The sequence below is a fragment of the Chrysemys picta genome, chromosome 19 (assembly GCF_011386835.1).
Source record: "Chrysemys picta bellii isolate R12L10 chromosome 19, ASM1138683v2, whole genome shotgun sequence".
In the NCBI taxonomy this organism is placed as follows: Eukaryota; Metazoa; Chordata; order Testudines; family Emydidae; genus Chrysemys; species Chrysemys picta.
The window spans coordinates 18,830,680-18,846,648 of NC_088809.1; the positions used below are offsets into that span (position 1 = coordinate 18,830,680).

Genomic DNA, 15,969 nt, shown 5'->3' on the forward strand with positions numbered 1-15,969 from the left:
TCTAATATACAAAGGGATACTTTCCTGTGCTGCGGCCCAGAAGTGGCTGCAGCTTAGAAGAGGAGGTCTCTGCCTTTCTGAGTTCATCTCAGTGGGACAAACAGGGATGTTTTGGAAGATAGATGGATGATTGCGGGGGTGCATAATTATTTATTCTCCAATAAAGCAAACAGGGTGGTTCTTTCCATCCTATTGAGTCCCTCCTGGCCTCGGTGCAAAGAATAGCGATTACATCAGAATGGGCGTGTGATGAAATTTTGATGCAACCGGATTTGTCTTTTGATCTTCAAAAAAGCCTCCTTCAAAGATTGCAGGCCCTGCAAACACGATTATCCACTTGGTTGCTCCTGGGTCATTGGCTCTATCTATGCCTTGTATATAGCACGACACTGCAGCAGCCAAATGCACTCCTCCACCTGATGCTTGTAAACCACACATGGTATGGGTGTGGCAGACGCAGCTCCTAGTAGTGGGGGGTGCCTCCATTCTCATCCCCGCAGTGCTCTGCAGCCAAGGGGCTATGCCTGCAGGGTGCTGGGACCTGCGGGGAGGGGGTCTGCCCATTGCAGAGTTGGGGAGATTTGCCACCTGTTGGGATTTCCCTGGAGACTGGGATGAACAGGGCCAGCCCCACAGTCCCCATCCTGGCTCTGGGAGCCGCAGGGGTTACACAATCCCCTAGCAGTGAGGTACCCCAGTGTGTGTGGCTGCTGTGGCTCCCAGGGCCAGCACTGCAGGGGAGGGGGGGCCCTCTGCACCCTTCCTGCCCCATCCACTCCTATCCAGACTCCTCCTGCCTCCCCCCCCCCAGTGGGATGAGCCCCAGACTCCCCCTGCCCCCTCTATGGGGGTGAGCCCCAGACTCCCCCTGTCCCCCTGCAGCGAGGCGACCCCAGACTCCCCCTGTCCCCTCTATGGGGGTGAGCCCCAGACTCCCCCTGTCCCCTCTATGGGGGTGAGCCCCAGATTCCCCCCTATTCCCCTGCAACGAGGCGACCCCAGACTCCCCCTGTCCCCTCTATGGGGGTGAGCCCCAGATTCCCCCTATTCCCCTGCAACGAGGCGACCCCAGACTCCCCCTGTCCCATCTATGGGGGTGAGCCCCAGACTCCCCCTGTCCCACCCCAGAGAACTGACCCCAGACTCCCCCTGCCCCCTCTATGGGGGTGAGCCCCAGATTCCCCCAGTCTCCCCCCCGCCATCCCCAAGGGGATGAGCCGCAGGCCTCGCCCATCTCGCCCCCTCCCCGCCTGGCGCGGGGCTGCTCCGGTCACGTGGTGCAGGACTCCCCGAGTCACGTGCCGGGGGGTCCGGCGTTGCCGTGGCAGCGGCGGAGGCGGCTGGGTCTGTTTGGCGGCGGCGGCGGCGGCTCCAGGTCCAGCGCAGTCAGCGGGGCTGAGCGGACCCGCCCGGGCACGGCCCCCGCCGCGGTGCGTGAGTGCGGGGATGCCGTGGGGGGTCGGGCCCGGGGAGGCGCGGCGGGGCCGGCGTGGGGCTCAGTGCCCGGGTGCTGGGGCTCGTGCCCCGGGCTAAGGAGGGAGCTGACGTCCGAGACCCCCCCCCCCCCGCCCCTTGTCCCGGGGCTTGGCCTGTGATTTGGGGCTGTTCCACTTTCGGGTCCCAGTGCCGTGGGGGGCTGGGCCAAGCCATGGCCGCAGCGGGGCTGGAGCCGCGTGTACAGCGGGGGGGGGGCTCTGAGAGCCAGGGAGGGAAGGAAACCCCTTCCCCCGGCACCCCCATTCCCATAGGCAGGCATGGCCCGGGGAGGTCGCGAAGCCGATGGAGATGGTGAAACCGGGCAAGTAGGGTGACCAGATGTCCCGATTTTATAGGGACAGTCCCGATTTTTGGGTCTTTTTCTTATATAGCCTCCTATTACCCCCCATCCCCGTCCCGATTTTTCACACTTGCTGTCTGGTCACCCTACGGGCAAGGGTCCTGAAATCCTAGTGACCCTGCTGTGATTCATTCAGCAAATGATCAGGCAAAAGGCAATTGTCCTGTTTGCTACTCCCGAGTGCTGACCCTTGGTTTCATATGCAGAAAAAAACCAGTTGTGGCACAGGTAGGCTGTGGAGTTCTTATATCCGCTTGAGAGGGGCCTCAGAAGGAAAAAGGTTGAGGACCCCTGGACTATTAGACTGTGGAAGAGTCTCCTTGTCACTTGGTCCAAAACGTGACCTAGTGCTGGTGAATAGACTTTGGAGAACACTACTACGCTCTTCCACATCTGCCCTAACTTCCCTTTCTTTTCCATTCTACCAGAGGCAACAGCTGGTGGTCTCCTGTCTTGCAGTATGACAGGGGCAGGACCAGGATTCCTAGAATTACTCTGCCTCTCTACTCAGATGTCTGGCTAGCGATTACTGTGCAGTAAAACTGTTCTGTTAAAGACACCATCCCTACAGGAATCTCCTTCTGGGTCTCCTATCTCAGCCCTCAGAACCATCCAGTCATTTCCCTCTGCAGTCAGAAAAGGTGCTCCCACCAACGTTTTTGTTGCTTATCTGGCATTGGCCTTTTCTTATTTTGCTTGTTGCAGTGTTGTTCACATTCATTTTAGGTCATCTGTCCAGCTGCTTGCACTCAGAGTCACAATCCTGTACTAACGGTATTTTTTTGAAAAGGGAAAATTATTCACCTGTGAATCGGCTTCTTGAAAATATCATGCTGGAGTCTCACTTACCATGTGGAGCCTCCTTCTCCTTCTTTGTTTGCAGGGATGTTTCTGTGATTTTGTTCTGGTTTTTATTGTCACGTGCCTTGGGATGGTTTTATAGACATTTTATCTGATTTCTGAATGGAAATAAATTGGGAGGTCTTGCTTCCCGCACAGTTCAGGAGCGGAGTAGGAATACCCCAAGGGCTGAGGCTGTAGCTGCTGGTGCAAGCTGACCAGGAGGAGGGTCTTGCACTCGAACTATCACCATGTCAGAGGGCCAAAATCTGAAAGAATTTGCAGAGCACAAGACTCAAGAGTGAGAATCCTCTGTCATTGTATCTGCAAAATAGTAGAAATTGCTGGTGAGCAACTTTCCCTTGTTGGCCACAACAACCTACTCTATTCCTGGTTCACCATGGCATGTAGAAGTAGCATCCATTTTAAAATAGTGTATGGAATGAAGACCGTTTCTACATATTGTTGGCATTCGAGTGACATTTACCTCCATCACTGCTTGAAACCCTGGGGAAAATACTGGTTTATTAGTTATGTTTGTAGTCTCCATTTGTACTGCATGGTTGTGAATAAAAAGTAACTTGTGCCAAACTAAAGGCAAGGTGCTTTTGACCTTGAAGTGTGGTGCTGAGATGAATTAGTACCACGTCATGTGTGTTCCTTTTAGATACGTATAAATATTCATAGCGTTAGAATGCTGATGTGATCCAGTTCTGCAGTAGCTCCTGTGTGTTACTCTCATTGAGGTCAGTGGCAGTCTTGTTGGTACAAGGATTGATTGCAGGGTCAAGGTCTCTGTTGTTGATCTGAAACCTCCTAATTAGGATACGAGTTTCAAACTTGTGCTAGAGTTCATAAACCCTGCTCAGTTAAATTCTACTGTATGTCCATGTCCACGAGTAACACTGTGATCATACCCCAAGAGGTTGCTTTTTAAATAGCAATAAGGTTAACTCATAGTATTAATGAAGGTGATGTTTCGGTCATGGCCAGTGTTGTATGTGGTCACTTGAAATAGTCTTGCTGATTTAACTTGCTTTTCAGACAGTTGGTTGAATCTGATGATGTTTGAACATTTATGAAACTACATAGTTGAGAAGTAAAATCTGATTTCCCTTTAAGAATCACATCTTTTCCTTCACTAAGCGAGGCTGATAGACGTAAAGAAGCACAAATATTGGCTGATAAGCATGGAATGGGGTGAGTGGGTTAGGAAATCCACAGCTGTCCCTTTCAAGGTATCAGCCAGTTCAACTGCTCTACGCTATATGCCATTCAACTCCTTTCGTATCTTTGCAATCTCAGGTGGCGGGAGGAATTGTAAAATGAATTGTGCTCCATGATGTGATTGTTACAGTTCAGGGCAACTGCACCTCTATTCCCCCTCTATGGTCCAGCAATGGCACCCATTTTTAGGCTTCCAACTCCCACTTGTTACCTCTGTTGAGTAGAGACCCACTTCCCTTTCCCATGTGACTGGGGTTTTCCCCAGGCTGCACGATTCCCTACCTACATTGTGGTATTCTCAGCAAACCAGACTTCCTAAACAGGCCCACAGCTGTACTTTACTTGCTCTTCGAAGGCTTACGACCAACTTAACTGCCAGCAGTTATGTTACCACACAGCTCTTTGTAAGTGAACACGTTTATTCTGAAGGTGTAGGCATTACAGTGAAAACATATTAAAACAACAAAAGATTAGCATGTGTGTAGGTTAAGCGCTCAAACCAGAGCCTACAACCCCTCCCCCTCCCCAAATTCCAACATGGACTTTGGTAGGAGTCAGTCCTTCAAAACCCACACAGGAGATTTTCTGAGGTTACAAGTTCATACCAGCCTTAGCTCAGAATAGGTTAGTCCTTCCTTTATACAGCTTGGGCCTTTGACCTTGTGACTCTAGGACAGGTAATCAGTAGACAATGGTCCTCCCTTCAGGATGTAGCTTCAAAAGGCTGGACTTTTGCCAAACTGGAGGTGGGAATTTGCATTTGCTTCCCCCTAGAGATTCCCCAGGCAAACCTTTTGACACTGTTTGTCCAAAAGTCCATTTTTGTCTGGCCCATTGTTGAAAATAGTCCTCTGAAGTTTATAAAACTTCCCAGGTTGAAATCCCATCTCCCCCCCCCCCCCCCCCCCCCCCCAACGATACTACATACAATCCCAGCCCACGTTAATACATAAAATTTGCCTTTGATACAATGAACTCCAAAGCTACTTACATTTAATTCAATAAGGTTTTTCAAGGATACTGCAGGAAATTCCCATCTCTTTCAGGGCGACTTAATTGAAAATGCTTCAATTTAGAAAATAATGAACATGGACACACTGAATGCAGTAGCCGATATTACAGCAGTGCTTTAATAAGAAGCTTTTGAGACACACCCATGATGCAGCATGGAATTAAACTGTGTCACTTTGGAAACAAAGTAGAAAGAACAAGCAAGGTTTAGATTGAAAAAAATAAGGGCAACCATCTTAAAACAAACAAAGAAGAATGGGGTGGGGGGCAGAATTAAGCAATGGTTTAAAGTTGAAATGCAAACTGGCAGCAACCTAGAGATACAAAGGTTAACTGTCACCAACCCATCCTGAACTCATGCTGAAAGTAGTTCACAGCCTTACTTATGTAGTCTTTCCCCTTGTAACTCCCATAGGCATTCACAGCAGTTACAGATGAGCAGGGAGGAGAGATTAGAGCTCTATATGCCATGCAATCTAGTTTACATCTACCTCCTGAGGGTAATTTTTTTTTAATGTAGCTTTTTACTGAATTCCTATCCATACATCTTCTACAAATCAGGCTAATAAAACAGTCTGTGGGATTGCCCTCTCCTGTTCAATAGTTATTGCTATCCTGAACATGCAAATGTTTTATTTCTCTAGCATTGCTTTCATCATGAGTTCCGAGTTAAATGTCCCGGCGGATCCTGCCACTCCTGCTTGCGGCTCTGAACCTGGCACAAAGGGCATGGATTATCGGGACTGGGTCCGGCGTAGCTATCTGGAATTGGTCACTTCAAATCATCACTCTGTTCAGGCCCTCGCATGGAGAAAACTGTACCTGAGTCGAGCCAAGCTCAAAGCTTCCAGCAGAACGTCTGCTTTGCTCTCTGGATTTGCTATGGTATGTATTTCTAGTTGCTGGATTGTGAATGTTGAGTTGTGTAAAATCTTCCTTTGTTAATAGGGGTTGTTTTCAGTACATAGAGCAGGACATTCCATTTCCTTATTAGGTGGTAAGGAATCAGAGTGTGTGCGTTTTTGTTGGTCTGCTGTTGAAAAGTTTTAACTCGAGACATTTGTTGCAGTGTTGTGATATCAGCTGCCTAGAAATAGTCTCAGGGAGCCCCCAAACCCAGGCCCCAAAGTATCAGCTGACCGGTCGCTAACTGGCAGCCAGCAAGAGTCTTTGGCATGAACAGAACACTTGCATAAGATGATGAAGTGATGAACCTCCCCCTTATCGAACCTCTGGATCTCACTCATTGGTGGATGGAACTGAAACTCCTATCCCTATGCATGCGCAGCAGATATGTGTGGTAGTGAGGAGGTGGAGCATCCTCCGCACCCCTAGTTCCCGTGCCTGCGTCTTCTGGGACCGACTGAGCTGACTAATCGCACTGGCCTGCGGGGGCCCCCCCAAAGCGCGGGGCCCAGAGTGGTTGCCCCGATTTGTCCTACCCAAGAGACGGCTCTGAGTGTAAAAATCAATAGTTAATAAGTTGGTTATTAGAACGGCCGTACTGGGTCTAGTCTAGTATCCTGTCTTCTGACAGTGGCCAGTACCAGATGTTTCAGAGAGAATGAACTGACAGGGCAATATATTGAGTGATCCGGCCTCTGTTGTCCCCAGCATCTGTCAGTCAGAGATTTAGAGACACCCAGAGCATGGGGTTGCATCCCTGACCCTCTTGGCTAATAGCTTGAACTTATCTCATTCTTTTTTGAACCCAGTTATACTTTTGGACTTCATAATGTCCCCTGGCAATGAGTTCCGCCGGTTGACTGTGCGAAGAATAACTTCCTTTTATTTGTTTTAAAGCTGCTGCCTATTAATTTCATTGGGTGACACTTAGTTCTTATGCGAAGGGGGAAATTACACTTTTCTCCAGGAGTGCTGGAACTAGGGACTTAGGGGTGCGGCAGCACCCCTTGTCTTGAAGTAGTAATAACAACCAAATATGTGGTTTCTGCTTTCAGTACCTCCACTATAAAAATTGTTCCAGCACCCCTGCTTCTCTATTCCTTTCTCCACACCATTCATGATGTTATAGATGACTATCATAGCCCTTCTTAGTTCTCTCTTTTCTAGGATGAAGTCCCAATCTTTTTAATCTCTCTGCGTATGGAAGCTGTTCCATACCCTTAATCATTTTTGTTGCCCTTCTTAGTATTTTTTCCAATTCTAATACATATTTTTTAGATGAATACTTGGGTGAATACCATCTGGTCCTGGTGACTAATTTGTTCCAAAACCTCCTTTGCTGACACCTCGGTCTGAGACAGCATCTCAGATCTGTCACTTTGAAGGACTGGCTCAGGTGTGGGGATCTCCCACACATCTGCTGTAGTGAAGACTGATGCAAAGAATTAATGTAGCTTCTCTGCAATGGTCGTGTCTTCCTTCAGTGCTCCTTTAGCACCTCCATCGTCCAGTGCCCCACTGATGGCTTGGTAGGCTTCCTCCTTCTGATGTACTTAAAAAAAATTTTTCACTGTTAGTTTGTGTGTCTTTAGCTAGTTGCCCTTCAAATTATTTCATAGCCTGCTTTATTTTATTTTAAAATACATTTTACTTGGCTTGGTTGTACTTTTGCACGTGACTTGCCAGAGTTTATTCTCCTTTCTGTTTTCCTTACAAGAATTTGGCTATTCGGCACTATTAGAATCTATAGGTAAAATCTGCTTCCTTTTAGTAGTATTTAGCATAATTGTTGTATGTCTTTAGAGAGAGAATTTTGTAGTAAGAACAGTGTCATTATCCTAGCTATAATGAATTCTGCAACCTGATCTAGGCAAACGGACCTTCTATGCCCCTGTGGAGTGTCACTGAAGTTCACAGAACTGCTCCTGGGCTCAGGGTCTACCCACACAGATCTGTTTGCAGGATCGGAAATCACAGTGGTCACTTTAAAAACAAAACACTACTTCTCAACTCACTGAACACAAACAGCAATGGAAAGTTCTCAGCAAATATCCAATATAAACCATCTGACTTCTATTTATGGCATATTCACAAGGTGTTTAGATGTTTCTGCTAAAATTATCCACTTCACTTTGTGCTATTGGATCTGTTAGATTTTTTTTTCAGTGCAACTGTTGTGAGAACTTCAGAGCTGACTCCAAGGAGTACTGGTTGTTTGGGTATATTTTTTTTTAAAAATGGAACAAAAATAGACCAAAATGACTTTCATTTTGGATGGCGTGCGTTTACATTCAAAGAAGTGGGATCTCTGGTCTTTGGTATTACTTGCAATGTTTTCTTCATAAACCTAACTTTCAGAATATAGGGATTCCTTTAATTTGTGCAAGTCTTTTTACTAATTTTTCTCCAACTGATAGAATTGGGCATCCCAGTTAACGACCATGGTATCATTTGCAGCCAATTTATTTCTGCTGCAGTAATTTGGTAGGCAAATACTTATTAAGCAGGCTGTGTACTCTGTCCTAAGAGAGGCAACAATCTGGCTATTGATGGAAGTAAAATGTATTCCCAAGTCTTATGTATATTTAAATATGTAAATAAAATAAGTCCAAAATAATGTAGTATGGGACGCGGATTCAGATCTTTTCACCACCCTGTTGCTGCTTTCAATTCAACACAGATCAGTAGTGGCTGAAAATTGTTACCAGCTGATAGCTGTTTAATGATCTATGTGAATCAAGCTGCTGGTCTGGGTCCCATTCCTATTGGGCAGGCATCCTATCACACAAATCATCACTAATTGATGCTCTTATTGGCCGTTTTAGCGGAGAGGCCAAAACCGAATAGGTCAGGAAGACAGAGCTCCTCTTTTTCCTGTAGGTATATTCCCTCTAGGTCTAGTTTGAGGCAGGTGGGGAAGGTCTGCATTGTCACTGCACCTGGCCTGTGACCACTGCAAACAGAGGGCCTCTGGTACCCGTGGTCTCAGACTAGCACTAAATTCACTTTCAGAAGAAAGATCTTCAGAAATCCCCTTCATCATTTTCCTGTCTGAGATAACAGCTGCTTCTGCAATCAGCCTCCTTGGCTTGTTGTCAAATTGCTCTGAGATTTGTCCAGGTTTCTCCCCCCGCCCAGATCTACTGGCCTGACTATTTGCAGAGGCTGCCCAACCATGTGCCTGATGGTAATATATTTGTGTTCAGAGTTACTGTCAACATCTTGCCTCACAGCATCAGTCCTAGCCCCATTTCTGAAGGTAAGAGAGTTCTCTGTAATCGTGCTATGGAGAAGCCAGGGAGTATATTGAACTAAATGATGTGATGATGGAGAAAAAAATCAAGAGCTCAATCCTGCAAGGACCCTGAGCCCTTTGCCTTGCCCAGCGAAAAACTTAAGTGCCTGCTTAGCTTTAAATGCATGAGTAGTCCCATTGATTTCAATGCTGCAACTCACAAGCTTATAATTAAGCACATGCTTAAGTTCTTTGCTGTGTCAGGGCAAATTGCTCAGCAAATTGGGGGATCGAACTCTAGGTATCTCTAGCTACATTTCCAGGGGCAAGTTAAGGGAGTATAAGGCCCTGAGGCCAGGGTGAGACAATGTAGTGTTTGATACAACACTATGTTAAATATTGAGAGCCTAATGACACCTACAGTTTAGGAACCCAGAGGCTATGCGCTCTCAATGGTCCTTGCCGGTCATTCTGTGTCGCTATACGAAGAAGAAAACTGCAATCTCCTTTCTGCCCTAACTCTTGTGTTTAAATGGTCTGATCCTGTGCCTGCCTGCCTCCCTCAAGGTCAGAGTTTATTCTCTCTCTCAAAGATGTCCACCAGTGACTGCTTGAATTAACGATTCCAAGACTAACTTCGAGCTGTCTAAATTGTCCAGTAAAATATTTTATTTTACAGAGAGATTAAAATAAACTCTAGGTATAAAAATAAACTTGACTAAATGACTAATATGGAAAATTTTACCAGGCTGACCCTATGCTGAATTACATGTACTGAAACATTTACCAGGACTTCTAGCATGTTAGCTTGTCCTTTTTCTCTGATTTTGACCAGAGAGTAACGACAGCCTTTGAGGGGAAAAGTGCTAAGAGGAGACTGCGTTTCTTCAGTACTTGTTTGGGCTAAATAAAATCTCTTCCTCCTTTTCTTCCACCTCCCGTTGTCCATCTTCCTCTGGACTGTTGTTGCTTACCTGTGAAATTTCACAGAGTCATCAGTCAATCTTAAAGATTCATCAGTTCACACCACTAAGGCCAGCCTTAGGGAACGTTAGCGTGACAGGGAGCACCCAATCAACTGGAAACTGTTGTCCGCACAAAGGGTAGCAATTGCAAGTGGAAACTGATATTTTGGCAAGCCAGGCTGATTAATAAAAAGCCTTAAATCCTATATATAGGTAAAATTCCTGTCCAATATGCTGAATACTGTATATGTCCTTTGGGTCTGGTACTCTCCCTCAAACAACTGTATAATTTTTCCAGTCTAATATGGTGTGGTTGACATGCAGCATTGTAGAACAGCAAAGTGGAGAATGAGAGTCCTTTTTCACTTTGGAACTCAAATAGTTGAGGGCTGATGGGTCCCTCGCTGAATCAACACAGAGAGAATTACAAGGAGAGAACGTCTGCAAGCATATTTCTAACAAAACATACATTTTGATTAAAAGATTCATGCTTGTAATGGATGGCAAAGCTAAAACCTTCATTAATTTTGTCAACATATGAAGAGAGCTCATTTTTAGAGCCAGTGAAGAGCCCTGGAAAGCGGTATGTAAACACTAGTGAAAGGATACAATATTTCTGGAGATTCAGTATCCAAAACACTTGATGTATTTACTGAAATGAGAATCATATGATCATAGAAATGTAAGACTAACGGGACTTGGAGAGGTCATCTTGTCTAGCTCCCCCATGCTGAGACACCTCCAACTATATCTAGACCATCCCCTGACAGGAGTTTGTCTAACCCAGTGATACTCACTCAGACTGTGGCTTGTGAACTGCAAGTGGCTGTTTAATGTGCCTTATTTGCTGTGAGAATAACATATATTATATATAATATACACAGACACTAAATATTTCCCCTGTCATACTGTTTAAATGTGAATAGTACTATAGTAAATGAAACCATGAATTTACACTACTCTCGCTCTTTTGGGTAATGTTGATCACCAATTTGGCTCCTGAACCACTGAGGTCTGAGTATCACTGATCTAACCAGTTCTTAAAAACCTCCAATAACTGGGATTCAACAACCTCCCTTGGTAACCTAGTTACAAAGCTTTTCCTCGTATTTAGCCTATCTCTTCCTGGTCACACATTAACCTGATGATTTGTCTTACCTTCAGTGACCATGGAGAACAATTGATCACCATCCTTTTTATAACAGCCCATAACATATTTGAAGACTGTTAGCAGGTCCCCACTAAGTCGTCATCTTCCCAGGACTAAATGTGCCCAGGTTTTTTAATCTTTCCTCTTAAGTCATGTTTTCTAAACCTTCTAACCTTATTGCTCTCCTCTGGACTCTCTCCAATTTGTTGGAAGTCCAAGAACATGGAGATTCACAGTTTCAGTCACTGTAGGAACAGGTTTTGTTCAGCTAAATCAAAAATAACAATGTCACCTGTGTACACCGGTATGCTGTATGTATTTGCTAATACGACTTTCCTGCAAGCTTCTAATCAGTCTGCTGGTGGTTTCAGAGTAGATGGCAGGTAGAAAGGTCAGTCACCCTAGCCTAGGCCCTAGTCTTGTTCCGCTGAAATTAACTGCAGAGCTTCCGTTAACATGAGTGGAAACAGGAGTGTATCCCTGGACTCCCAATGCATTTTAAAGGGTCTTGTAATAGGACGTACCCCACAATAAATGAATTGAGGTATTGTGTAGAGCCTGGAACAGCTATTCAAGACATGTTTCAAATGGAACCTTTGTAAAAGTGGGGACACTTGGCCCAATGAAATCCATTCACCCAGCGCTATGGTCAAGCTATTCATTCTGCCTCCACTAAGCTCCTGTAAACATACTGAGGTCCCTCCTGACAGGGACTGATCTGGTGCTGGTATCCAAAAACCATCCCTGTTTGATCCTCGTTTGTTAACAGACATGGGTGATGGGGCCTTACTGGAATACAAGATCAGGGAGAGTATGAGCCAACACGTTTGTTTTTATTGCTTTGCTTACTGACATGCTTTGTTAATCAGTGTAAAATCAATAAATACAGCTGCAAACAAATTTGAACAATATGCTGGAGGCTGACTAGCGGAGACGTATAGTATCTGACTGCTACTGTTATACAGGGGCATTGCACTTACATAGCTTCTCGTAACTCTGGATTTTCTGAGTGTTTTACAAAGATTAAATTTCACAGCAAACCTGGGATATAGTTATGCTGAGCATTTTTCTTGTTATAAATGGAGAAACTGAGTCACAGACAGGTTGAGTGACTTGCCCAATTTCACCCAGCAAGCCAGTAGTAGAGGTGGACTGGCATTTGAGTCCTGACACCCAATCCTCTGCTCTGTTGAACATGCTCCATTCTATTTTTTACATGGAGCTTAACTTAATGAAGTGATAAAACTCAACAGTGTATGGGCAAAATGATCAAATACACTTTATAAAGTGAGCGTCTGTGAAGCTAATTTCTGTAGAGTACATTGGAAACAAAAGTGCAAGACAACTCCCACCTGTTCGTGCTCTCTGTATGTGTGTATATATATCTCCTCAATATATGTTCCACTCTATATGCATCTGAAGAAGTGGGCTGTAGCCCACGAAAGCTTAAGCTCTAATAAATTTGTTAGTCTCTAAGGTGCCACAAGTACTCCTGTTCTTTTTTCACTTATATGGAGTTACTAAGCATGCATAACGCAGCTATCATCCATTTCTCTTGAATATTCAGTAGTTATTGGAAACTGAGAAAGATACTCTGGATGGAAATAATTTCCTTGATCTGGCTATATTTGTGGTGGCATAAGGATTTAAAATAATAGGAGGCACCCATTTAACCAAGGATTAGTTAAACTATTCAATAGCTTGAGAGATAGTATCCCCTATCCAATGACCAGAATTACAACTTTTCTGACTTAACCCTTTTTACACCAGAAGTCAGTGTTTCCTATCATGTGACTACTAATGATGCAAACTGAAACTATGTGATGAACTGCATGGTTGGCTGCGCTGTTATCTGTGCCAAAGTTACACTTGCTGCCTAATAAATTCCCCTTTTGAGCCTTTTATTTGATGCTGTTCACATGGGTCACAATTTAAGGGAGAGTTTGCTTAAAAAAAACAACCGTGCAATGTTGAAATAATTTCCTGTGGGCTTGGATGTAACTTTGTGAGTTAGCCTCGAGAAAGGGAAAGATACAGACTGTTCATGCATCTTCAGGGAAAAAAAGGAATGATCCATTTAGGCCCCAATTCAGGAAAGCACTTAAGTATGTGCTTTAAGCACTCTGAATAATGATGCTCTCCTGAACTGGAGCCTTGAAAAGTGAAATATGGGAATTCTAGCAACTGACCATCCTTTTTTCCCCCTCCCCCCCAGGTTGCCATGGTGGAGGTGCAACTAGAGATGCAGTATCAGTACCCCCAAATGCTGCTGATTGCGTTCAGTGCCTGCACAACAGTGCTGGTAGCAGTTCATCTCTTCGCCCTTCTCATCAGCACCTGTATACTACCTAACGTGGAAGCGGTGAGTAACATTCACAACCTAAACTCCATCAGCGAATCCCCACACGAACGCATGCATGTCTACATAGAGCTGGCCTGGGGTTTCTCCACAGTCTTGGGAATCCTCCTTTTCCTCGCTGAGGTGGTGCTTCTGTGCTGGATAAAATTTCTGCCTGTGGACTCCATTATGAAAAACGAGACTACCGTCATCCAAAAGCCCAGCGGCCATGTGGGCTGGCAAGCGGCTCTGGTCTCCACCATCATCATGGTCCCAGTGGGTCTGATTTTTGTTGTTTTCACCATTCACTTCTACCGTTCTCTGGTGCGGCACAAAACGGAGCGACATAACCGGGAGATTGAAGAGCTTCACAAACTGAAAGTGCAATTAGATGGACATGACAGAGGGTTGCAGGTAGTGTGACAGAGGAACAGGGATCTGTTTCAAAGCAAATCATTTTGCTGAGGCGAAGAGCAAAATAAATATTTTGCTAACATGAGCAACCCAAACCAATGATGGATTATTTGGGGGTCTAACAAACTAAAATGTGAATTGCCTGATTTATAGGGCAATGGGTTCTAGTGCTTTTCCAAACTAATGGGGTCTCTGGCCTATTTCTAGTCCTACACAATTGTGTACTTAAGTTGATACTGCCATACAGTTAAAAACCAAAACGTTACCTACTTTAACATTATGTTCTGGAGGGTGGTTTCCAAATTGTTATATTTTAACAATGCAACCTTCTTTGGCCAAGAGTGAAACTACTTGACACTTCAAAGAAAGCCACTGTTTCTGTAGGATCTGTTTGTTTGGGTTATTTTTAAGTGTCCGCGCTCTCTTGCTGGCTGTGCAGCAGCAAACTGACAATGACTGTTTCCAGGGTTGAGGTGATAAGTAGTGCTATCGACTACAAATCCGAGGACATTCTGAATGCGCTGCAGAACATGGGTGTGTTACCTTTATTATAAAATGGGTATGACAGAAACCGCTCACTAGAATGATGCAAGAGGTTAGAAATCAGCAGTCTTAGTACATATGTCCTCCTTTTGCTATCCTCTCTTGCTAGTGCCTAACCCTCCTTTAGAACAGGGGAGAGAGAATTTCAGACTGGCAGGAAGCTCTGTTTTTGCCTGCTTCAGTAGTGTCCATTCTTTTACAATGAATGCATGCCAAGATCTTCTAATGTTACTGATAATGAAAGTTGGTGTGTCCAGGGAAGGCTTACAGGTATTTTCATTTTAACAACAAAGACATTGTTAAAGCAGGAAACTAACTGGGAATTTAAAAAGACCTGGCATAGAATTTCGAAGGATTAGAAAAGCAGATTTAAAGGGGTGAGGAAAGATAGCACATAACACAGTGACAGATTTCAGCTGTATGCTTTCTTCATTTGCTTTGTATATACCAGAATGATTCATGTGTTTTGCTGGCCTGGTTTGTCACAGAGGGCTCGGAGTCCAGATCCTGTGCTTTTCCCTTGTTCTTTGTGCTAGTTGTGCCTGAGAGCATACAGCATTCTTACCTCTTAGGGAAGAAAGCATCTTGCATTTTCTCAAACAACACATACCCCTTGTGGCACATGGAGCTGCATTTTTGAGTTCAGGGTGAGCTGCAAACAGCCTTTGCCATTCCAAAGGGAAAGCTGCGTGCAGTTAAAGTACTATCACATTTCACTTGTTGGCTGTATTTCAGCAGTGGAGGAAGTGATTCTTGTTTGTGCTTATGTAGCTTAGTGAGTGAAACTTGTAAAGCGCTGTAGCATCTTTCTGGGTGAAAGTATTAATAAAGTCCCAACTAATTACAACTACTTCACGGGGAGGCAAAATATTCTTCTGCAATCAGTAGCTTGATTTTAGTTTTTAAAGGAAAAGTCATACGTATTTCAGCTACAGAAATATGTCAAAATATTTAAGCAAAATGGTCCGGTCCTGTCTCATCACGCTCCGTAATCTGCAGGCGGCTGCCAGTGCTAATTTCAGGCCTTACTCCCTTGCATTCTATAATAGTCTTACAATTTCTGCCAGTTCTTGAATATTTCTAAAATAATTGAAGAAGTTTGTAATGTTCTATTTAATCCCCTCCCTTTAACCAGTGGTATTTAGGAAATATGTCAGTGTATGAAGTCAGATTCCCAGCATGGAGTGTGTGTGAAATAATGCGTGCAGCAAGATGAGAATGTAGCTTTAAATATCTCTCTCTGACAAGTTCCTGGAAAGCCAACTCCAATCCTTTTTTTCATTTTAATTCAGTCATTCCTGGGCAAGCGGCTTAGCGCGTGTCTGTTTTTTCATCCGTTATTCTTACCCCCATCAACATGGGCCATGTTTACATAGGACTACCTACTACTTTCCACATACACAATATAAGGACCTTGTTCCTGTAAGGGGTAGTTTTAAAATTCCTGCTAAAGCTCCTGAATGTAATTTCAGTGAGCTTCCATACCAAATGCTAATACACTTC

General features: G+C 44.7%; 1 protein-coding gene across 6 annotated transcripts; it reads left to right on the forward strand.

Annotated features, from left to right (window-relative positions):
- The first annotated feature begins 1,291 nt into the window (after positions 1 to 1,291).
- ORAI2 (ORAI calcium release-activated calcium modulator 2) lies at positions 1,292 to 14,073 on the forward strand. 6 transcript variants are annotated; one of them, XM_005284429.4, is made up of 4 exons: positions 1,305 to 1,430; positions 2,266 to 2,478; positions 5,560 to 5,800; positions 13,387 to 14,073. In XM_005284429.4, the coding sequence occupies exons 3-4, from the start codon at positions 5,573 to 5,575 to the stop codon at positions 13,930 to 13,932; spliced, it is 774 nt and encodes a 257-aa protein (XP_005284486.1). In that variant the 5' UTR covers positions 1,305 to 1,430; positions 2,266 to 2,478; positions 5,560 to 5,572; the 3' UTR covers positions 13,933 to 14,073. The 6 variants fall into 6 exon arrangements, with proteins under 6 accessions (XP_005284487.1, XP_005284486.1, XP_042713676.1 ...); XM_042857742.2 differs by having other exon boundaries at positions 1,306 to 1,434; XM_005284430.4 differs by lacking the exon at positions 2,266 to 2,478 and having other exon boundaries at positions 1,292 to 1,430.
- Positions 14,074 to 15,969: the final 1,896 nt, after the last annotated feature.

Coding starts and splice junctions, on each gene's coding strand:
- ORAI2 (XM_065573072.1), top strand. CDS start 5,543: ATGTTTTATTTCTCTAGCATTGCTTTCATCATGAGTTCCGAGTTAAAT. Junction 5,801..13,386: donor TGCTCTCTGGATTTGCTATG/GTATGTATTTCT, acceptor CCTCCCCCCCAG/GTTGCCATGGTGGAGGTGCA.